At 39.8% G+C, this 24851-nt stretch overlaps 1 protein-coding gene across 1 annotated transcript in view; it reads left to right on the top strand.

Moving 5' to 3' along the window:
• The window catches only part of MADD (MAP kinase activating death domain), a 114243-nt gene that overhangs the window by 59219 nt on the left and 30173 nt on the right, over positions 1 to 24851 (top strand). Inside the window, exons 15-25 of the mRNA XM_054971905.1 lie at positions 573 to 674; positions 3350 to 3409; positions 3857 to 3959; positions 7713 to 7899; positions 8137 to 8287; positions 11008 to 11214; positions 19200 to 19300; positions 19629 to 19712; positions 21777 to 21935; positions 22505 to 22613; positions 23927 to 24047. Of these exons, the coding sequence (XP_054827880.1) occupies positions 573 to 674; positions 3350 to 3409; positions 3857 to 3959; positions 7713 to 7899; positions 8137 to 8287; positions 11008 to 11214; positions 19200 to 19300; positions 19629 to 19712; positions 21777 to 21935; positions 22505 to 22613; positions 23927 to 24047 (1384 nt within the window). The remainder of the gene's footprint in view (positions 1 to 572; positions 675 to 3349; positions 3410 to 3856; positions 3960 to 7712; positions 7900 to 8136; positions 8288 to 11007; positions 11215 to 19199; positions 19301 to 19628; positions 19713 to 21776; positions 21936 to 22504; positions 22614 to 23926; positions 24048 to 24851) is intronic.

Below are 24851 nucleotides of genomic sequence, written 5' to 3'. Positions count from 1 at the left end.
GAACACATTTGAGGAATTAACAAACTTCACACTACAGTTCTGTTGTGAATGTCTGTATCTCCTACAAAAGTGGCATATTCACTTTGTGTGGCCACATTATGAAGCAATTGCTTTCCTTCTCCACTAAAAGCCATTTTGAATGTGATGATGTGCTAGGCATTAGAAAATGCAACTGGTTTGTGCTTCCTGTTCCCTCCATTTCTCACAGTCTCATTTGAAAGTTATCTTGTGAAATCTTCCCAGCAAGAGAAGAGATCCACATGCCATTTCCACAGTGAAAGCTTGCATTCCTTCTCCCTGGGAAATGCAGAATTTTTTTTTCAAATGAGATGGAAATGCATAGGAACAGGAAACATAGGTCATTTGTATATTCTGTCTTTCATACAGTTCCCCACTGTCTTTCATGCAGTTCACCCGCTGTCATGTCTCAGAATTTTGATCCAATAATGAGGAAGCAAAACTCTGTCCAGTTCTGCAATTCACACCAAAGAGTTCTGCAATTCACACCAAAGTGAATTGCAGAATGTGGTAAGGGAGTGATTAGGTCACAATATATTTTCTTTCTGTTATAGGTAGCCTATACAAGAACCACAGCACAAGCTTTAGCCTGTCCAATTTAGCACTTCCAACCAAAGCTGGGAGAGACAAAAATACTCCATTTCCTAGCCTGAAAGGTAACCGTTTTTCCTTGCCTGTTAACTACCTTCATAATCATTTTGATTGCCAAGCAGTCAAAAAAAAATCCCCCTGCCCCAAGATATTGTTCAACAGGGCACTCTAGAAATAGATACTTCTTTTGGATAACTCTTTGGATTTATTTAGCAGGCTTTTTCAAGTCACTATTAATGATGTGTAGAGGGGGGAACATTGTTTTTGTTTAGCTTTACTGTAATGTACTGGCTATAAGAAATGCATTTTAGTGGGACCATGTTATCCATGTATATAATGGTCACGAATTCTTAATCCTTTCGGGTGATAGGCTTTATTGCCTTCATGTGAAGACTGCTGAAAAGCAATTCCCCTTGTAACAGACATTGTGGCTGCCATAGTTTTTAAAATCTCCTGTCTGTGTGCTTTACCTTAGTCTGTCTGCCAGAGCTGCAAAATGTCACTTGTGGTCTTGATGTGATGTGGAGATCTTGCTAATAGGGACTCTGAAATATGAATACTGCAGTGGGACAGATTGTCTTCTATGTGAGGCCATAGAATTTAAACTATCCTCACATAAAACATAGATTTGATAGCTGGAAAAAATTTCATTTGAGAAAAGATGTTGATAGTCTTTTCCTTCAGAGCCGTAGGAGTTAGCTTGCATTAGAACACTTTCTTCTCCCTTGAAGAATTCTCAATGAAGGCTGCAGGTATTGCCATGGCACTAGTTTACTACAGATAAAGCCTGGCTTTAGTGACTGTTATTGATAAAGAAGAGAGAATGAAGTTTGTCATTGTTTTTGTATTGAGACTTTTCAGTTACTCAACCAGAAAAATGTTTTGTTTTGCTTTTTCAGTTCTTATATAATTAGAATATACTATCTTTCTTTTTATTGAGTTGATTTTATTTATTTCTTCCCCCTCTCCATTTTCATCGTAAAGATTACTTTAATCTGGAAGTGGGAAGGGATGTGGATGAAGGTTGGTATGATGTCTTGCTAACCTTTGACCTTTATTATTAAAAGGCCAAAAGTTGGTTTTGTGTTGCTGCCTTGGAGTTTGCTGTGGGTAGAATATTTTTTTTCCTGGATGTGTGTGTGTGTTCGTGTAAAACTAAAACTGAGGAGGATTGTGATTAGTTGTTTAAAGACTCTGCATGGCCTCTCTTCGGGATATTTCCATTTGTTCATATTCCCATACTTATTTGTGCAGAGATCTTTTACTAGTTAAAACATGCTATCGGTAACACACATGGGAAGAAAACAGTGATGGATTTTGACATTTATTTTCTGTTTTATGTCTCATCCTCTGCAGTTTCTTCTAATTTCTTGACAACTTCTGTTCCATGTGACCTCTGCGAGTTTCTGAAGTTTAGTGTATAATGTTTCTTTACCTCTGTCAGTTCTTCTATGTCTTTCATATATGGTTTACCTGGTGTTTCTCTTAAGCATTAGTTTTGGAGATGATCTAGTGATAGACTCTTGTGTATGCTAAATAGTTATTGATTTTCTTGTTGTCTGAGATACAAAACAGGTAGGACAGGTAGCTAATTGTTTCACATTAACTCCATTGTGCCATCATTTCATTATCTTTTCCAATTCTTTCAGATGGTTTTGTCTTATTTACCTTCTTTCATTTTTTGATGGGAGAGTTTTTTTTCCTTCCCATTGTTGATGCAAGAAAAAAATATAACACTAATTCCCAAGGGTTTTGTTTTGAATGGCATTCAGAGGAACCTCTGAGCCTCCAAATAACTTTTCTTCTTCAGTTAGGGACATGTCTGCTGCAAATGTGAAACCGTCTTACAGTTTTAATTGACATGTCTTCCCTCAAGAATTCCTAGAAATGGTAGTTCTGTGGGAAGAAAACTGATAAATGGTTGTTGTGGGTTTTCCGGGCTGTATTGCCGTGGTCTTGGCATTGTAGTTCCTGACGTTTCGCCAGCAGCTGTGGCTGGCATCTTCAGAGGTGTAGCACCAAAAGACAGAGATCTCTCAGTGTCACTGTGACACTGAGACACTGTGACACTGAGAGATCTCTGTCTTTTGGTGCTACACCTCTGAAGATGCCAGCCACAGCTGCTGGCGAAACGTCAGGAACTACAATGCCAAGACCACGGCAATACAGCCCGGAAAACCCACAACAACCATCGTTCTCCGGCTGTGAAAGCCTTCGACAAAAACTGATAAATGTCTGTGACCCTTATAGACAGTTATACTATAGAGAGAGAGTTATACTGTAGACAGGAGCCATGAAGATCAATCATTTGTTTCAAAATATATTTATTAACTTATTGAGTAATAATTCAGCACATGTCCTGTATAGCTACAAGCCACACAGGATAGTGATCACTGATCACTCTTCTGATAATCGCTTGTAATGCAAGCTGCTGGTCTGGAATAAGCTGAATTAGTGAAGGTGGGCAAACTAAAACCCAGCCTGAAACATTTCCCCCCTTCCCCACCATGCCAGTTAGAATCTCTTCCTTAAGTGACCTTGCCACTTTGCACTTCTGGTTTATTCCTAGGGAGAGCTGCTATCTCGACCAGGCTAACAAATACATTCTTTAGCTTATTTCAGGACTTTTTTTAAAAAAAAAGACAGGGTTGGGAGGAAGTAAGCAATAAACTCGCTTCTAAATATTTAGATATGGTGGAGATTTTGCCGTACACTACTAATTGTTTATTTTGTGTCCCAGTATTTGGGCTAAATACTATAATGGAGATTATTACTGAAGCTGGGCCAGTAAGCAATGAAGGTGGGTTCCTTGCATCATGAGATGTGCATGACATACCAGCTCCCAGCAAGCATCCTTGTGCCTGTCTTTTTAGGCAACTTCTCACCGGTAAACAGTATTACATGGTTTCTATTATTCATTCTTCCGTAACTCATTATGCTTTTCCATATAGTGTCTAATCAGAAGATGGTTCTTGTGGCAGAAATGCATGCAGAGCAGCCAAGCTTCCTGCCTTTCACCTTCTGCTCTTGTTACCATCTTCTCTTTTGTCTTTGCCTCATTCCCATTACTGTTTTCTGCCGATGTATGATGCAATAATACAAAATATGCTGCTGCTTTTTCAAGTTTCTCCGTATGTCCTTTAACTAGAGTGTTAGTTAATTCTTGTGTCTCTCATTGGTGCCATCCATAGACTTAGATACCCATTTCAGTGACTGTACCTTTCATCCTTTCTCCTCTCACATGCAGGAAACAGGCGAGCCCTTGTGGACCAGAAATCTTCAGTTATAAAGCACAGTCCCACAGTTAAGAGAGAATCTCCTTCACCACAGGGACGGACTAGTAATTCCAGGTAAAATTGTGCAAAATGACTTCTTTTCAAAAGATAATATATGCTTGACTCTTCTTCCCCAGCAGTGGAATAAGGAGCTGTGAGTGCTTAAACCCTTGTGCTGTTTTCCTGACTTCAATTACATCTGTTACTGAGACTCAAGGCAGATTACAAAGATATATATATATACATGCAAGTATATACCACTAGGAATCCAATATAGAATTGAAGAAGTACTGAAACAGAGCATGTGGTTCTAAGACTGACATATTAAATAGTGTGCTACTGCCTTTTTGGCCTTGCCCCGTTGTCCCTTGGCTGTCCTATCAGGAGCTTGGGGAGGATTGCCCCAGGCTTCAGAATGAGCAGAGGAAGGGGTTGCTCTATCTTATTCTTTCTCTGATCTTCTGGGTGGTGGCAGTGCGCCTCTCGAGCCACACCTGTCTTCTTCTTTGTCCTGTCTGGGATGTCTCCCTTTTATTGCCTCCATCCTGCCCGCACCCTGGGGCAGCCAATGTCCCACCTGCCCCGTTGGGCCCTGTTTCCTGGCTGATTGGAGGGAGGAGCATGATTGGCCACCTGCCTGTCTCTCAGCTTTACTTCATCCCTTCTCCCTGCCATGTCACTTGCAGTGTGGCTGTGACAGCTTGCTGCCAGCAGCTGCCCAGCCTCCTTTCCTGGCCAGGCATGCCCTACCTGACTTGGTGGGATTTGGCCCCACCCCTCAGGCTGTGGAGGAGCCTGTGTTTGCTGCTAGTGGTCCTGGGGCACTGATGGATGATGCAGGTGGCTGGGCCCTGAGTATTGCCTCTGCCCCTAACCTGCTAGCTGCTGTTTACCCCAATGACAGTATCTTCACCTCAGCTCACTCCAGCATTCCCTGCCTCTGTCCACGGTGAATCGACTGGGGAGGGGAAGTTCTTCATGCTTGCTGGCTCCACCAGGACTAGGGGGAGTGGTGGATCTTTGCCTGATGAGGGCAAGGGGTTGACATTGACCCCAAGGTTGCTGGCCCAGACTGTCTGTCTGTCTGTCATTTTAATGTTTAAATTTTTAATGCCTTGTTAGCTGCCTTGGGTGTCCTATTTGGGTGAAAAGGCAACATATAAACAGTTTAAATGAATTTAAATAAATAATACATTTTCAACCAGTTACTGTCATCACTGTTCTCATCTTCTGAATCTCTTCCTTGATTCGTAATGCTTAGTACATCAAGAGATGTTTTACCATTCCTCATTAATGGCTGAAAGTAAACAAATTGAAACTGAACCCAGACAAGACCGAAGTGATGCTTGTTGGTGAGGCAAAGATCTTGAAGAACATTGTACTTTTCACTTTCGATGGAGTTGCAGACTCAGTTAAGAGCCACGGGTTTATACTGATCCAGCACTAAAGCAAGTTAAGGCAGATGCAAAAAACGCTTTCCACAAACTCAGTCTAGCTTGGAAGATGGTCCCCTACCCTGAAACAGCCAATCTGGCCACCTGGATCCATACCATTGCAACATCAGGACTTGACTACTGTAATGCAGTGTACGTAGGTCTCCTCTCTAATTTAACCTGGAGACTCCAGTTGGTGCAGAATGCTGCAGCTTGGTTATTATCAGGAGTTAGGAGAAGCATGAATATTAAACCCATTCTGCAGTCACTCCATTGGCTACCTATAAGTTACTGGGCTCAATTCAAGGTACTGGGTGTTTCATACGAAGTTCTTTGTGGTCTTGGTCTGACATATCTGACCTCTCCCGCTATGTTCCTCAACAGCAAGCAGCTTTGTTCATCTGAACAGAGCCTTCTGCAGGTGCCACCTTGCACATGGGCAAAATCAACAGCTGCCTGTACATGTGCATTCTCTGTGGTGGCCCCTACTTTATGGAATAGCCTACCTGAAGAGGTTAGGAAAGCTCCCACTCTCCAGGCTTTCTGCAAACTTGGCAAAATGGAATTATTCAAGAGGGCTTTTTGCTCAGATAGGAGGGCTGTTCTGTAAGGAAGTGGTCTCAAAGAGATGCATCAGTAAAGGGATAGGGAGTGACTACAGATTTTACTACTATTGTTGAAAATATGAACCTACTGGGTAGATCCCATGTTGTGTAATGTCAATTACTTATGCACTGTCTTGGTATTTCTTCAACTCTGTATTGCATTTCTGCTGGTTTTAAATCTTTGCAAATTTGCATGTATATTCTCTATTACATGTGTATTGAAAAGTCTTTGAAATTAACTATACTAATCTACACTATATAATCCACCTTGAGTCTTGGTGAACTTCCCAAACCTTGAAATTAGCATTCTTTTAATAAAAAATAGTCTTTTGTAATTCAGCGTCACACCATCGACTTGTGTTCCATTTCTTATGTACTATAAATCTTTCTCGGTGATGTCTGTCTACCTTGCTGTTTGTCTCTCTCATTTATGCAATTCTCATCTGTTTGTAACGTTTTAATCCTTGCTAAAATGCAACTGGTGTCAGGCCAGTTTTTCAGTTTACCAAGATTATTTTGAATTAGTGTATCATATATATATTTGCAGTATTTTCTAAGCTATTATCATCCATTACTTCATTTGAGTCATTTATGAAGTTATTAAATATAATCAGTTCAGTACTGTAGTGTGGTATCAAGGCTGCCATAGCATAGTTAGGAAAACAACAGTGTTATGGCTAGTGCTGAATTAAATTACACTATATCAATATATCTGATTCTTAGCATGACCAAACCTGTGCATGGTTAAATCCAGAGACTGGAAGCATGAACATAAAAGACAGATCTTCCTACAAACATGAAAAATGACCCAGGTTTTCTGAAAAAAATGAAAGATAAATAATAGAGGCAGCATCTGTACCTTTAAGAAACTAATGCCTTCTCTGGCCGTTGCTAGACAACCACAACAGTATTATCAGCCTTCATGGTAGACTGGTTGATGGGTGGTAATGAGAGAAAGAAGCAGGGAAAGTTGAGGATATGGGGGCTGCTGGGAGGAGGGAAAAAATAGTGTGGGGAGGATGCTGCAGGGATAAGCGAGGTTCCCCTTTCAAGTCTTAGTAGGTTCCCCACTGTGCTATTGGGCCAAGCTCAGCAAATACAATTGAAGAAAGGAGGCAGGGGTTGGCGGGTGGGTGGAAAAAAGAGAAGGAAGCAGGAAAAGGAGATAGTTTCTGGTGGGTACCCATGGTGGGTCTGCAGTAGAAGAACAGGATTTGAATCGAATAGCACCTTAAAGCTCAACAAGATTTCCCAGGTATAAGCTTTTGTGAGTCAAAGCTCCCATCTACAAAGGGAACTTTGACTCTCAATAGCAAATACCCTGGAAATCCTTTAAGGTGCTACTGGACTTGAATCTTGCTCAGGAAAAGGGGAGAGGTTCTGGGGCTTTCAGAGAAGAGAGAGAGGAAATTGTGGAAGAGGCAAAATGAGATGCTCCCACAAGTTCTTGTGCAGATATAATTGTGATGTGCTAAGATCTTTTACTTGGTAATTAAGTGGGAGAAGCCTATGAAAGCATCTGAAATAAAGTTGGGTTGTATCTTACCAGCTTTTTTTACATTGGCACAAGAAGGTCCTTTTTAAACCCCTAAAAGGCTTTGCTAGACATCTTAGAACATGTGTGTATAATAAAGCCACACAGTGCAGGACTGCAGTACAGAGGGAAATAGGGTGGACTCCCCCTTATTGCACCAGTGGATAAACTAGTAGAATCCAATCCCATGTCTACAGATTCAGTATTCAGGAATCTTACTCTTCCATTCTGTACCCTGTTTATCTCCATCTTACAGCGAGAACCAGCAGTTCTTAAAAGAGGTGGTGCATAATGTCCTAGATGGGCAAGGAGTTGGTTGGCTAAACATGAAGAGAGTCCGACGGCTGCTGGAGAGTGAGCAACTCCGTGTCTTTGTATTAAGCAAGCTCAATCGCACTATCCAGTCAGAGGAAGATGCACGACAGGATGTTGTTCAAGATGTGGTCAGTTCTCTGTTAGTCTGTGTTACTCCAGCCTAAAGCATTTCTGCAGAGTTGGTTAACTGAAGGAATTCTGAAAATACCTTGAATTTCTTCTTTAGCGGTTACAGAAAATGTAGCTGCCAGTTGCAGACAATTTGAATGCAAGGGAATAGCGGCTTTTTAAATGGAAAGTTAATTAAATGAAACACGCTTATAATTAATGAAGCACCCTCACTACTGTGAGGGTTTTTATTGTAGGAAATCAACCGCAAGGTTTATAAAGGGATGTTGGACTTGCTGAAGTGTACTGTGTCAAGCCTTGAGCAGTCATATGCAAATGCTGGACTTGGGGGCATGGCCAGTGTCTTTGGCCTACTGGAGATAGCTCATACTCACTATTATAACAAAGGTAAGTGAATAAGAATAATTAATGAACAGTGTTAAAAATGGAATGTAAAATCTGTAGAAAGCCCCACTTGTGAAAGTTAAATCTTACTTGGTTGTCTGGCTTATCCCATGAGTGCATTTATTTTGTCATACTTTAGGTTACATAGTTTTGGGTTCTGTGTGTGTTTGTTTATTTTATTTATCATCTGCCTTTCTCTTTGAAAATGAAGGTGGATTACAAAGTTATAAAAACAATCCAATGAAGACCAATATAATACAATGAACAATGTAATAAAACTAGATCATACAATTAAAGAACATTGAAATAAAAACAGTATAATATATTTTATAAACTGGATTTCAGAACTAGAGAAAGATGAAATAAAAACAGCATAATATTTCCAATAAACAATACAGTATAAAGAGGAGGGAAAGAAAACTTTCTAACATTTTCACAGGCAATTAAAATTAGAGCCCTATTTCTTTTTTAGAAAATGCCCTGCCTGCAGAAGTTTCTCCACTCTTTGCTTTATAAAAAATGCCCTTCTGAACAGTTCCATTTTATATAGTCAGTGAAATAATACAAATGTGGAAGCCTTCCTAACTTCATCAGGCAGGCTATTCCACCAGGTGGGAGCCACATCACTGAATGCTCAACTACAGGCAGTTGTTGTTTTTACCACTTAGCAGTGTGGTGTCTTCAGAAGGTTTTTCTCAGATGAGCAAAGCTGTGTCAGTGGAGCATATCAAGAAAATGGTCTTAAAGACAAGTGGGTCCTAGGTTGAAGTTCACAGATATAAGAATAGTGCTTTCATTTTAGTCAGTTGGGTTAAATATATTATTTTGTCAGATGCAAAATGTAAATAATTTATATTTATATTGTTTTCTTATAGTAGAAAGATCTTTAAGGTGTTAAATTCTAGAAGTAATTGAACCAATACCTATTTTCATAAGGAAAACATGAAATTAATGATACTCCATTTATGCTCCCCGTGTGGAACACTATTTTTTGATTCCTATTCAAATGTTGCTCTGAAATTAATTTTATTTAAACATTTTTACTTGGAGGTGGCCGTAAACTGTCACAAAATCTCAGTATGAAAAAACCCATGAAACTACTTATAATGCAGTTGTCTGCAGTTTTGCATAGGATGTAGACCAAAACTAGACATAATGTTTGATACAAATCAGGTTAGGATTATCTCTAACCTAACTGTTCCTTTTACAATCAGAGGAAAATAAGTACCTCTGAAAGAGAGTGGCAGCATCCTGCTCTCCCTGCATAGAAAATAGAATTTTCCCAAGTTCTTCGTCATTCCTGAAACCCTTTCCAACCCTTGTACATATTATTCCCAGGGGCAGGACCCTTATGGAGGAATAGCTACACGGGATATTGGGAATGGAGTAAGGAAACACAGCTGGGTGAAATCATTCCTCTTTTTCTGCAAATGCTCAATTTCATTATTCTGTTCCCTCCTCAGTCCAGCCCACCAGTCTACATGGCTGTTCCTCCAAATGGATCCTGCGACCCCAAGAATTATCCCCAGGGATTGGGATTGGAAAACTGGAAAACTTCAGTGCACAGATGGCTGGATACTGTCCAGTGTTCTGGTGCTTTTCTGATTAATTTTGTAGAGCTTTTTAGACTTGGATCAGAAAGAAGTTTAATTTGAGTTAAACATGTTAAATTATTACTGAACTTTCACTTAAGCTTATATAAGTTAGCGTCTTTAGTAACATTTACCAATTTAGAAAAAGGCAGTTCTAATCTCCACTAGAAATAGCATACAAAATAAACTTTGATATCTCTAGTTTGCATCTCAGTAGTGACATAGACTCATTATTTGATATAATTTGCATAAAGCTTGACTGAATAACCTAATATATGCAGATAGATTCAGATGGGCAGTCATGTTGGTATGACTTTCGAAAGCTCATACTGTGGAAATCTAGCTGGTCTCTAAGGAGCTTCTGGACTCAAATCTTGCTCTAATATATGCAAGAAGAGACATGACAATGAAATATGGCAACATAAGATTAGGGCTCCATCTATCTAGCATCTTGCTTCTAACAGATGCCTGTGACATCTGGAAACGGTGTGAAGGCAAGCAACAATCCTTCCCTTTCCCCCTTGTATGCATGCTCCACCTGATATTCAGAAGTGTATGATCTCTGATTACAGGGATTCGGTTTAGCTGTCATGGATAATAGGCCTATGAATGGCTATCTTCTATGAATTTGTGTAACTTTTAAAAGTAGGTATTTCATCTGGTGGCCATCACCATGTTCTGTGGCAGTGAAAGTTAATTATGTGTTGGTTGATGCAGTTGTCGCTGTCTCTTCCTGAACCTGCTATCAGTCCGTTTAAAGTGGGTCTCCTAAAGTTCATATATGAACACAAGATTCTTCCTCCCTTTGCCCAGTCCTTTGATGAAGGCTGGATAAATTATGAGATAATTTCTTATAGGCCCATCAGTTCCTTGAGAAGAAGGGAAAGGGTAAAGTGTTTCTGTGCATTGTAAACAGTAGGTTGTTCCTTGGACCATGCCCCTCTGTTATAAGTGCTGCTTCCTAGCTGATGCTGAGCTATGATATCTAAATGTAAGAACTGTTCCTTTATCTGTAAACTAATGATTAACGTCATCTGCCCTATCCTTTTCTTTCTCAATTTCTTTTCCTTTCCCTCTTTTTTCCTTTTGACTTTTTGGGGGGGTCTACTTATTTTCTCCTTTCTTTTAAAGAACCAGAGAAAAGGAAACGAAGCCCAACAGATGGAGCAATCACTCCGGTTGGCAAGGACCTTATTTTAGCCATGAGGGTGGAGCCAAAACCCAAGGTGCAACTGCCAGTACCCCAGCTCATGCCAAGGGCACCAAGTCCTGCAGGGAAAGGGACGAGGGAGTTTGACACAAGGAGTCTAAAGGAGGAAAATTTTGTAGCTTCTATTGGTGTGTATTTATCTGTATGTGGAATGCAGGAAAATGGTTGTGCACTGGCTTTAGAATTTACTTGCATCTTCTCCATTTAAACATTTTCCCTTCATTGCTGCTGCAATGCGCTTCACTTTTACTTGGACTGCAAAGACATGCTTTTCTTGCACCTTGAAGACATATTCACTGAGCCTAACTCTTCCAATATTTTCCCCTATTTCTGACACTTCAGTATATTTTTTGGAGTTGTATGATAGAGCTGACAGAGATAGCAGTAAGATGCTGGAATCCAAAATGTTAGTAATAGTCAAAGTGAGCACTGGGCAGGGCTTAGTACAAACAAAATTAATGCTCTATTATTGGCACATAGTTTTAGGAACATCTGGTCTCAAAAACTAATTATCAGAGAGAGGAAAATCTCTTACAAATTAACCCTTCTGCAGGTTTCCTAAGAATTAAATCCCACTGAGTCTATTGGGACTTACACCAAAATAAGTATACATAGAATTACAGTATAAGCAGGGTTGGTCTTTGCCTGTCATTTTCCCCTACAGGCCTAATGAAAGCTTTGTGGACTTGTTTGATTAGGACAAAGGGGGAATCATAGAATCATAGAGTTGGAAGGGGCCATATAGACCATCTAGTCCAACCCCCTGCCCAGTGCAGGATCAGCTACACCCCTCTCTTTGTGCTGCAGCTTGCTCCAAACCCACCACCTAGAGCTGCTTTTTAGGGCCCCAAACACATCAGGAGATCCAGTCATGGGTCTTCAAAATAATATGTAGTTTGGCTCTGTATATCAGTGCTCAAGTCTAGCCATTTGAACTGATGTGTATCCCTATCTGATAGACAATTTGTTTTTATTTTCTCAGTAAAGCAACCAGAATGAGTTGAATAAACCTGACTATGTTGTTCCCTTTTGTATTAAAAACCCTTTAAACAGATAGTTGTGCTCCAGTATTTAAATTCTTATATTGGCATAAGGAGCATTGTCTCAAATTGACATATAATTTAAATGAGATTAAATTTATTGCTGCAACCAGGCAGAAACCATTTAGAATTTTTTCCCCTCTTTAGCTTGACTATCTAAGCTGAGGGGCTAATGTCTGGGCATTAAGAGCAGAATTCCAGTCTTTTTTGGAGCGTTCCCAGCTTCTGCTTTACAAAGTGGGGAGAGAGGATGTACTTCAGTGTTCATACTGAAATTTCTTGCATTCTTACTGGAAACTCTGCCATTGAGCAACCAGGCCAGCACCTGGAATGAGTAAAGTTTTTCAGCACAAGAATGGATGCATTTCTTTTTACAGAAGATGCAGAGGTCCATGCATTTCTGAGAACACAGGTTGTTTCTAGGGTCCTTGCACTGTGTCCTGTGTAACAGTCGCATTTGATATGCATATTCTCTTCAGTTCTCTTCAGCATCTTAAGCCTTTCCCAGTGTGCTGTTTTCCCAACTATCAACAGTCCTGGGTGTGTGCAGTTTGGCCTGTTGGGGAAACCCTCAAAAGCCTCATGTACACTTTGTGAGTTTCTCCCCGCAGAGACCAAATATTGTCTCCCATAGACCATTTCAGGTCAGGAAAATGGTGTGTGTTAGGGAGGGTGCTGAAATCCCTTCTTCACATGTGTTGCAAATTGGGCATCACACATGGAAAAATTGAGGATTTGTTTCTCAGTGTTTCTCAGAACACCGGGTAGGGATCCTAGACTCAACCTGAGTTCACAGGAAGAAAGAATTAAACATCCCCTTCCCTCAGCACCACTTCCTTTATTTTCATGGCAGCCACAAGGTATTGCTAGTTAGCAGCTTGTCTAACCCTTAGAATTTTGGGTTTTAGTGAGTGGGCTACATTTTTGGCTTCTCCTAGAGATGTCCTTTTCCTAGAGGACCTTGAAAACCTTCTTTGTCGTAGCTGGCAGGTGTACTGTGAGCTGAAATTTTGTTTTCAACACATGCAAGTTTAGAAGAGCCGCAAGAAGGGCCAAAATTAAAATGATCTGTAAAGATACCTTTGGGGGGTATGTATTGGGAGAAATCAATATTTTATAAAATTAGAACAAAGTTTATTTTCCCCAACATTGCAATTTGAATGCAGCATATTATTTTTCTTAGTGATATATAAATATGTATTTAATTTTTGTATGGCTAATTACTGATAAACCTTTAATGTTGGTGATAAAAAATCTGACAGTGTGTTTCTTAATCTGTCAATTTTATGAAGTCAGATGAGCTCAGGTGAGTCTTACTCGGAGTAGTATTTTTTTCTTCCCTCTGCCAGTTAATTGTACATTATTAGTAATCTTGAAATCTAACAATTGAAGATTACAGCTCTCTACTGCTGATCTGACTGAAATAAGTTTTCACGTACCAGTTATCATTAATTTCTATTTTGGCAGTTCAGGACTGGGTGGCTTATTTTTGTTTTGTTTTCCATTTCTGCATCTTTGATCAGCCGTTGACACTTTTTCTGTCTTTCTCTCCTGCTTGCATTGCATCTTGGTTAGAATTGTGGAACAAGCACCAGGAAGTGACAAAGCAAAAAGCTTTGGAAAAACTGAGTAAGGATATGATAAGCACAGAAACCTGACACTTCCGTAGCCTCCCCATAACTGCCAACTCCCCCAAGCCTCTGAGCACCCATGCCACATGCACCATAGGGCAGACCTAGGAGGTCACTATTTCTTAAAGAAATCTAATGCTGGTTTACACAATAATTTTTCCTACCAAGGGGGGAGAAAAATGTACTGACTCCATCATCCTCAGCTTTGGAACCCTTCCTTACCACTGAATCTGAAATCGATTTATACTAGGTTTCTTTTAGGAGCCTCTGAAGCCTTGGCTTATATGTTTGTATCAAGGAGTGTTCTGTGTGGAGAGGTTTTGTCCTACATTTCTCCAGCAACAGGAGATGTAAAGTGTGGTGTTTACATGCCAAGTGAATGGTCTAAAATTATTGTTTATTGGCAATTATTGGTTTCTATGGATGAGGAAGTATAATGAAACATATATTCATTAATAATTATTAATGTGATGGAAAACATAGTCAAGAGAGTAATTTTTCTGGGCGTTTGTTCCTTGGATAGCACTCTTGAATGAAGGATGAATTGGCCAATTAAGGTCTTTTCAAGATTCTGCTGTTTGTTTTCTTATTTGTCAGTGGCTATAAAAATTAGCTACTTATCTTGCACCTGTTTATAAACTGCATCTTTGCTTGTGTATCATGTATAATGATGATTTCCAGAAACATATATTATGCTTCAAGGCAAGGTAAAAAGGTGATGTGTTTGTAGATTTGGTAGGGATATGGGGTAGATTGCACATTACATTGCTGCTCTAGTACTGGTGTAATCAAGCAGTTTGGAAAAAGGAGAATTTCAGAGGAAAATGGGTAGCAAAGAAAAGTTAAACATTTCCTTTATCTCAATTTCTTCTCCAATGTGCCTCCTTTCCCATGTTCTTTGCAAAGGAGAATGAACTATCAGGTTTTTCTTACATGCAACTACAGTGTAATGCATAGTTTGTCCAATAGGAGACCACTAAATACTTGAATACTTGGGCAAATCTTGCAGATGTTACTATGAGTGATGTTTGGTAGTGTTAATGCCTTTTCCTTTTTAATGTATTGGATAGTTTTTTAATCAAATAGGTAGCAAGCCTCTTTGTAATCTCTAAGTTGCTCATACTTTCATGCATAATAAATACTGTGAATGCATATATAGTTAGATTTCTTTAGGCAGGATAGTAACTCTCATTGGGCTACTAGCATTTAACCAAGGCTGTTTCTACACAGTGAGGATTCTCCAGGTTGCTTTCATCGCTGCTACAAATGCAGAGGCAGTCATGTTGATGATGGAGCTTCCACATGTAGGAGTTTTCTGCATTCCTTTGTCTTCCAACATTTTCACGTGTTCCACATTGATACTGTCCACATTGGCTCTCAGGGGTGTGGTTATCATAGCTGTAGCTACTATAGTAACTTGCCACTCCTTTTTTTGTTATTCGCACATACCTTATCTATTATAATCATTCTATTATAAGATGAAATAGATAAGTAGCAGTAGATCGTGTTAGCACTGTATAGGTTACCATTTTTTTAAAAAAAAAATCCTTCAAAAAGTTGTCTGGTGGCATGGGAGGAAAAATGTTGGGAAAATGTTGCCTCCTGGCAGTTGACTGCAGAAGAAGTCCCCGACTTGGATGGGACCTTTGTGGGGCAGGAATAAGGAGAGCTGACACATAGACTGGTATAATCAAAGGGCCAACTTTATTTTCATTGCTCAAGGGGATCTGCAGTGCCCACAGGCCATAATCCATCTTCAGACTTAATTGCAGTGCAGATGATTGGTGGGATGCAGAAGAGTCAGACCTCCTCTGTGCATTCCTTATCTTATGGGTGAGGCCACCCTGGCTCTGAGCCCTGAGCTGCCACATATGTATGGTTCATACTCCTCCTAGCCAAGCTTTCTTTAATGCTGGAGGGAGGTGTACCACATCCTATCTCCTTAGTCTGGGGTCTCTAGGTCAAGGATAATAGCATCTCTTAAGGGGGTCCTCCTGTCCCGAGTCCATGAAGGCACTGAGGCCCCAGGCTTCTGGTCTGAGGATTACTCCTTCATCCTCCAAAATGATGCTTCAGGGTGCACACCTAAGCTCTACATGTACCACTCAGGCAACATTTTCCTGCACTGCCACTACCATAGAGGGATACTGTTGACTAGGCCTTGGAGACTGCCACCTATATCATTTTCAGAGCAGAGTAGGCTACACCCCCCGCACACACATACACGTGCCAATCTTGCTGGAGGGGCAAAAAATTCCTGCCAGGTTCCAAACTGGCAAACAGCTTTTGCCTGCTCTGAAACAGAAGGAGGGGGAGGGCTGGTGCTTCTTTCTGTTTCTGGGACAAAAGGAGGGTGGAGTGGAGGCTGGCTCCTAAATGCCTTTCCCTGCTGCACCTCCAACACTATGCTGTGTGTACTTCCTTCTCTCTGAGCCACAGCAAACTCTGCTCTCCTATTCTGAAGGGGGGATGCCAGATGACCTTCATTCCAGATGGTGTGCTAGCACACTTGGACTGTGTCCTTTCCAAAAATATCAAGGTAAAGCAGGTTTGGGAAAGAGCATAATGAGAACAGAGAAAACCTAGAAACAGAATGATTGCAATGTAATATGTGGAAGCTCCAAACCCCCCTCCTCATCCCTGCTTCAGTTTGGAAGCAAAGGTAAAGGAAAAAACCTTCATGTGGAAGCATCCAGAGATGCCTGTTTTTATATAAATTAGTCTGGATTTATTTAATCTTGGTGGTGGAGAGTACCTTCTAGTCATAGCTGACTTATGGTGACCCCTGGTGGGGTTTTCATGGCAAGGGACTAACAGAGGTGGTTTGCTATGACCTGCCTCTGCAATCCTGGTCTTCATTGGAGGTCTCCCATCCAATTACTAACCAAGGCCAACCCTGCTTAGCTTCTGTAATCTGATGAGATCAGCTGGGCTATCCAGGTTAGGGCAGTTTTGGCGGTAGGTTCTTTTAAAGGATTCTTTTTTAAAAGGAAAGGCACCAGTGAAGGATATTCCAGGTACATGATAGATAGTTTTAAAACTGAAGATTGGACTAGATGATTTTCTGTGGAGTTCTCAATTCCATAATTGAATGAACGTTATCCAGAAAGACTGAGAAAGATGAAGCAGAGCAGACTGAAAGAGTTCCCCACATTTTGATAAAAGAACAGTTTAAACAAGCGGAAGCAGACTCTGTTCTACAATAAATTTATTTATTTATTTTTGACTTTTATTCCGCCCTCCCCGCATTTCCAGCAGGCTCAGGGTGGATCAGTCAATCATTGAATGCACAGAAACTGGGTATCCTTCCATAGATTTCAGAGGAACTTAATTATATAACTCAATATTCAAGTCTTCATATACTGTAATTAAAGTCCAGTATTACTTGTTAACTGTTAAGGGGTTTTTTCCCCATTTTGAAGCTAGGTTTTGTTCCCTCCATTAACATAGATTTTTGACTTAGACTGACCAAGTACTTTTAAGGTAGATTTCTTGTTGTCAGGTTTCTTTTGGAGTGTGTGTGTGATCAATTTACTGATTGATACAGATGATATTTTTGAACGTATTTAATGAAAGTAGATTTTTATTTTGGTTATATGTGCAGACATCCTGAAGAAACTGACTGCTTGCCTTCTCTGTGCCTACAGTTTGGTTTACAGCAGTCATAGATCCAGGGGAGTTAGCCATGTTAGTCTGTAGTAGCTAAAATTGAAAAGAGTCCAGTTGCACCTTTAAGACTAACCAACTTTACTGTAGCATAAGCTTTCAAGAATCACAGTTCTCTTCGTCAGACACATCTGACAAAGAGAACTGTGATTCTTGAAAGTTTACAGCAGTGCATGCCCCATTCACAGGGCTTAACTGAATCACAGTCAATCATATCCTTCCAGTATTATTAGTAATCTGCATTTTAAATATGTGACTGATACAGTGATATATAGATTATTCCTGTTAGTGTTTTCACTATTTATGGCTCATTAAAGGGTTTTTTATGGCTCATTAAGGGTTTTTTAAACCTCATGGATTTTTTCATTTAAACTCCTTACTTTCAAAAAAGTATCCCTAGTATCATGATGAGGTAGTATCTACATACTCACATGTTAGAGATATTGTTAAAATAGCTACGTTAATGTTACAAAACCATTGTTGATTTTTAAAAATGCTCTTTTCAGACATTCTCTCTTTGAAATATGTATGTGCTGGTACATAGTACCATTGGGATGAACTTAACATTTTTCTTAACAGCTTCACCATTCATGAGTAATCTGGTCATCCCAAAATGCGCATCAGTAGTTCCTTATTCATGCATGTCATATATATTATTTTCCCTTTCTCTCTTTTGCTTCCACTTTTTTCTCTCTTTTTCTGGTGCTGGTGCTATCTAGTGATACTACTATCACACACAGTTACACTCTTACCTCTGAATTCCTAGTTTACCATTTTTAATGGAATGTAAGGTATTGCTGTACTGAGTGCATAGAATTGCCAGACAACATTGCTTGTACACATCTTAGATCCGTAACTTTTTTAAAAAAATCCTCCAGCTGCTCATCATATGTCCCTGTTGTGGAACAGTTGGCAGATATGGCTATGGCAGAAGCGTTGTGTTGAGTCTCTTCTCCCTTCCAAACTCTTAATGGTGATCTATGTACAGTCTGTAGTGTATTCTTCTGCCCCCTTACTCCTGTTGCACAGTGCTTTCTGAACCCTTCCAGATTCTGTCTCTCTTCTCACCCATTTTCTTTCTGTCTGTCATTTCATTGGGGAAGATTAAGAATAGGGGGCTGGCTGCATGAATATAGTATAAATCTCTTCAGCATTTATTTATTTTATTTATGAATGGAGTAGGCAAATGGATGCATGCCTTCACACCAGCTGCAACCTAAATTCACTGTTTCACTTACGTTATTGCAAACTCTGGAGAGCCATTTCTTGCATTTTTAAGCTATTTTGTCCTCCAGATATTCAGCCTGAAGCTGCTACTTTGCAGTACATGTTATTGTTCTTGATTGGTGAGTTGGTTGGTCTACCATGTGTCATGTGATTAGAAAGGAGAGGAGGCTTCAGATGGTTCTTAGAAACATACGAACGAATAAGATGTTAAACCCCCTCCCTCCCAAAAAACCTGTTTATCCAAGAGCAAAGGAAGTGGCTTTCCAGAGTCATGTAGTAACTGTTTGGCATGTATCGACTAGAATCTGTCTGACGCCTGTTTTTGTCTCCTCTCATTTTTTGCAAATTGCTGAATTTTTTAAGGTGCACTGACACATTTTATATAGCAGTGGCCTTGACCAACTAAGTTATAGTGCTTCATGATACTGAGAACGTAGAAGAGATGGTCTCAGGTTCCTACTTTTTGTCCTGCTTATGCACCTATATGGTCATCAGTCTTCAGACCCTCCCTTTATCATGTTAACAAGTTATCCTTTTCTCTCTGCTTAGGGTCAGAAGGTACAAAACATTTTTTTGATCTTGGAGAGACAGAGGAGAAAAAATCACAGATCAGTGCGGACAGTGGTCTAAGTGTAACCTCCACTTCTCAGGTGAGTGGCCTTTTATATATTGTTTAAGGTTTTCAGTTGCTCAACTGGAGGTGCGGTAAAACCTTGTAAGAATCCCTTGTGAGCTCATGCCAGGGTCATATTTTGTAAGAAATTCAAGTTGGGAGAAGCAATGATATTCCTGTGATAATCTTAAATCTAAATTCCTGTGACAATCTTAAATCTAAGAATGTCTTGTTGCTGACTCTGGGCAGCTATAAATCATTTCTTAGTAGACTAGCTTCAAATGAATTGCCTTGACAGTATGTTCAAACTGAAATGGGAATATTTAATGTGAATTATATTTCTTCCCATCTATTTGTGGATTCAGAAGAGTGATCTGGACTCTGTGGCCAGCGTGGGACCTGCTGTTATGATCCGAAGTACCAGCCAAGATTCTGAAGTTAGCACAGTGGTAGGGCATGGCCAAAGTGCAATGTTGGGGCTTGATCCAAGCAATTATTTTCTGTCCTGTTTGTGTGCATGCACTGTTTTCTAGTTGTGTATGCTGATGTTGTTCAGTGTGTGTTTGGCATATGCTGCCCCTCACCCCAGTTTTAAGTATGTCCTTGAACTCTACATGGTCTTATCTAGCATACCATGTCTCTCTACAGTTTTGCAATGTGTGCTTATCCATTTCCTTTATGTTTATATTGTGACACTGTTGCCATTCAATTTGGAGACTAAGCTTCTAACTGACAATTTATTGAAGGGCTTTTAGTTTATATTTAAGAATGCTGACTTCATTTGTGTAATGTGTTCCATTTTTAAAAACATATATCTTAGAATAAGTCTGATGCAAATACTGTAGCTGGTTTACTTGTACTTCATATCTGTAAGTAAGGCTCTGCCTATTTTTAACTCAAGTACAGTGGCTTAAATAGTTTGTTGGTTGAAAACACATTCCTGTGCACAGAGTATCAAAGAGTGATGGCTGGACATATCTTCTTTTTAAATTTTGTAGAGGACTGATTTGTATGTTTGGCAGCCCTCATACAATCACCTGTAGGAGCATGTAGATTTGTTAACGTGCTTATAGCTCAAAAGGCATTGTGTAGAGCTATTAAGAGAACGAATATGCATTTTCATGAAACGTATACTCATGGCCTCACTGTTTAAGCGCTCACAGTTATATTTTCTCCAACAATTGCAACCGTCCAACTGGTGTGGTCTTTTAGTACAGCCCATGTGGAGGAGGGCTGGTTAACAAAATCTCTCAGACTGAATTCTCCCCTGCTGAAATTTTCCTTGGATTTTGAAGGTTTGAATTGTTGGAAAATTTTGCTGAATTAACACTGATAATTTTGGAATTCACGGTTCTTCTGAATTAGTTTTTCTGGACTTTGTTACTGTGAGTAATGATGGAAAGTCAATCCAAGGAAGAAAGTCATTACATTAAACTAAATCCTGGGGTCAAGCAGAAAGAATGAATAAGTAAATGCATTCAAGGAAGAATGGGTTTTAATATTTTTCTAATATTTCTGCACTTCACTAGTGTAGAAAGAAATTCCATTTCTTCTGGGGAAGTGATTTTTATTGAGTCTATTCTTGAGACTATTGTGCACTAGAGTGGTAGTGCAGAAAGGCAGAAACATACCTTTGTACAGGAGGAACACTAGCATTCTGGTGCAGGATAAAAATAAAGTAATACTCCCCCAGAAGAAACAAATTTTCTTCCTAAATATTTTTTCCATCTGTGTGCCAGCACTCCAGTGCAAAGTAAAAAATTTAAAAAGAAAATCTGCTTTCCCCCCAAGATGCAGTGTCTGTTTATATTAGAGCAAAAATGTGAGGGAAGTTTGTGCTCATAAATCAATTATCAGCAGTTTGAAATACTATTTTCTTTCCAAAAAGAATGGAGCCGAAGGCATATCTAGCAGAATTGAGGGAAATCTGCTTATTCCTAGCAATTGCATGGGGTGAGCTGCCCAATGTATGAACTAGGCCAAAGAGAGAATAAAATATCAGTTAGAATGCATTGAATGTATTTGTAAATATACCTGTTAGCTTAAATTGTCCTTCTGGGCTTAAGAATTTTCAGAGCATTCTTCTGAAATATTAAAATTCTGTGAAGCTGAGCTCTTCCTAGCATATTCACTGAAGAGACAAGGTGCTACATTGCTTAAAATGTAGCATTATGTCTTTTAAAAATCTAAAACGTGCTCTTTAAATGGTGTGTTTACATTCTAGTATTCATTAGGCTGGATACCTTTTGTTGTATGGCCCAGGGCAAATATAATCTTTGCTGTGAGTCTCAGTGAGAAAGATGGAGTATTAAACAAATATATTTCTGATTGTAATTTAGGATGTTTGAGATCTAGACAACTTCAAAGTGAATCAATGTTAGTATTCGGGAGGCGGAACCATGAATTTCCTGCATTGTGAAGGGGGTTGGACTAGATGACCCTCTCTGTTTCTATGGTAATGGCTAATATTGCTTAATATATGGGCAAGTAGCATAAACTATTTTTCTCTTCAGGTGAGCAACAGTTCTGGAGAGACGCTAGGAGCAGACAGCGACTTAAGCAGTAATGCTGGTGATGGCCTTGGTGGAGAGAGTGGAGGAAACTTGGCAGGATCACGATGCACTGTATCAGATAGTGAAATTGAAACAAACTCCGCTACTAGTTCTATCTTTGTAAGAATATGATTGGCTTTGCTTAGCAGTTGTGTAACTGAATGGGTTATGTAATAAATCCATGAAGGGAGCTTTAACTTTTGAAGGCTTATTACCCTGAAAATCTTGTTGGTCTTTAAGGTGCCACTGGACTCAAGTTTTGCTGTAATAAATCCTTTATCATATAGAAGAGAGATAGAAGGGTTGCATTCCTGGTGAATAAGTGCTGGCCGATTGTAGCTACTTGGCGTTCAATCCCAAGTGTTTTTTGATGTGCACCCCTTCTGCATGTTTCATGATGTTTAACATTTACAACCACGCTTTTGGGGTCACATTTGAATGGGTTCTGAATGATAAAGATTTCTTAACATCTTTATACAGCTTCTCAAGGCAATGAAGTTTCTTTAAAAATATTTTGAATTGACAAGTAGTTGAAGATCTGTTTCTTATCCCGATTTTTTCTTTCTAGCTGACTTAAGAATAGTATTACTGTTATGTTCACAGGATAACATTAATAACTGAGTGATACATAATACGGAGCAACTGGGCTCCAGTCTAACCTTTCTAACATGTGATTCTTCTTTTTAAAGGGTAAATCTCATAGTTTGAAGCAAACAATAAAAGATAATAAATGCAGCAGTCCTGGGAGAGCTCCAGAAGATTCAAGCCAACGAGTTTATCTCTATGAAGGTCTTCTGGGTAAGAACTTTTTAGCTTATCTGAATATTTATTAGATGTATACCTTATACGGGATGTTCAAAACAAACATTTCAGCAAATAGCAATGATATTTCATTCTTGTCTATATTATTTTTCAAAAACAATAAAAAGGTGGATTAAAACAAGTATCTGACCTAGTGAAGTGTCCATGGAGTGAACTTTTGTGTGTATGTATGATGACCATTTATTTGAATGCTCTGCTGCATTACAAAAATACACTGAGATAACAGGTCATTATCTTCTTCAAATGGTTTGTTGATTATTTCATTGATTGTAACATATCAGCGTGCTTAGATGAATAATCCCTTCATATCTTTTAAAAAATCACCTTATTTAAGTACACTCCAGATAAATTGAAGGAAGCTGTAAATTATTACAATTCCTTAAACTGCTTAATTTTCAGTTTTCCTCTGATAGAGAGAAAAAATAGATGGCATAGTGATCAATGGAGTGAAGTCTCCATAGTCTAATCTCTGAGATATGTATAATGCCAGTTTGTTTAAATTCTGTGACATATTTCAGACAAATGAGGGCATTTCTTACAAAATACTATAATTATAGAGTCTTCATATTCCAAAATCATACTATCATATCTTGAAGTGTTAAATGATATCTTGAGAAGTGATCATTGCACAATATGCTAAAGGTCAGAACATACTGATGTGTTCAAAGAATCACAGATTCTCTTTTGATCAGATTTTGTAATACATGACGCATTTTCCTTTCAGTTTTCTTTCATCTGAGTGTCATTAAAATAGAGAAATTGCTCAGTCTTTTTTTCTTGTATTTTTCATTTTTTCCTCTTTGCTGCCATGCTGCTGCTTGCTTGGAACTGTAAAGGGAGGGATAAAGGATCTGTCTGGGACCAGTTAGAGGATGCTGCCATGGAAACCTTCTCTCTGAGTAATAATTTCTTCTCTGCGTTTCTGTGTGTTTACATCTGCAACTTCTTACATGTATTTCTGTTCACACCGGCCTATTCTGTTCTTGTTCCTGCATTATCACCACCTTTGTTTGGAGAATATTATCAGAGCACTCAGAATGAAAGAAAGTTGGTGTTCAGCTTTAGTAGAGTTTGTTGTAATTTGTGACACGCAACCACAAGTGTTCTCAGTTTGGTTTAGGATAGGGAAGTATTTTGTTTTGCTCTTAATTATGTTTTATTCAAACTCTGGTTTTGCTGTGGGTCTATTTCCATGATTTGTGTGATTTCTTGGGATATCTGCATAGATTTGTGGGGGTAGGCGGGAAGGAATATGGCAGCGCTAGATTAATATGCTCTATGCTATCCAGGTAAAGAACGTTCAACTCTTTGGGATCAGATGCAGTTTTGGGAAGATGCTTTTCTGGATGCTGTGATGTTAGAGAGAGAAGGAATGGGGATGGACCAGGGACCTCAAGAAATGATTGATAGGTAAATTATATTAATTCTTACACACATCCATTTCTGCACTATTTCACCTTGAGCTGAACTAGGTTTTGGAGATCCAGAATGTAATTTTCTGCTGAGTGACATGCTTCTAGGCAGGGCTTTTTTTCTGGGAAAAGAGGTGGTGGAACTCAGTGGTACCATACACTCCCAGAACCGCATGATAACATCACTTTCAGGAAGTGATACCATCATGCAGGGTGTGGCCAACCCCGGGAGCGCACCCGCGATTTGAGTCTGCTCGACTCCCCGCCCCAGGCTGTTTAGGACCCGATCATGGCCGTTTAGGGCCCATTTTGGCCTGAAGCAGCCAGGGTTGGGCCACTACCAGGCAGGGGAGTGAACACCTGCTCCTGGCCGTTTTGGGTCCAATCCTGGCCATTCTGGGCCCCTTTCAGCCATTTTGGGCCCCTTTTGGCTCAATTTGGGTCTGAAATGGCCAGGATAGGGCTGCTGCCAGACGGGGGAGTGTTCCTGAGCCTGGTGAGGCCTGATCCTGGTTGTTTTGGGCTTGATCCTGACCGTTTCAGGTCCATTTTGGTAATTTTGGGCCCCTTTCGGCCATTTTGGGCCCGGTAGAGGCCCGATCCTGGCCATTTTGGGCCCGATCCTGGCTGTTTCGGGCCTGTTTCGACCATTTTGGCCCCAAAATAGCTAGGATTGGGCCATTGCCAGTCTGGAGAGTGTTCCCCTGCCTGGAAGAGGCCCAATCCTGGGTGTTTCGGGCCTGATCCTGGGCATTTCAGGCCCGCTCCATCTATTTTGGGCCCAAAAAGGCCAGGATCAGGT

This window comes from Eublepharis macularius, chromosome 2, assembly GCF_028583425.1.
Source record: "Eublepharis macularius isolate TG4126 chromosome 2, MPM_Emac_v1.0, whole genome shotgun sequence".
Taxonomy (NCBI): Eukaryota; Metazoa; Chordata; class Lepidosauria; order Squamata; family Eublepharidae; genus Eublepharis; species Eublepharis macularius.
Note: the sequence above shows the minus strand (reverse complement) of the source record. Positions and strands in the feature narration are given on the sequence as shown.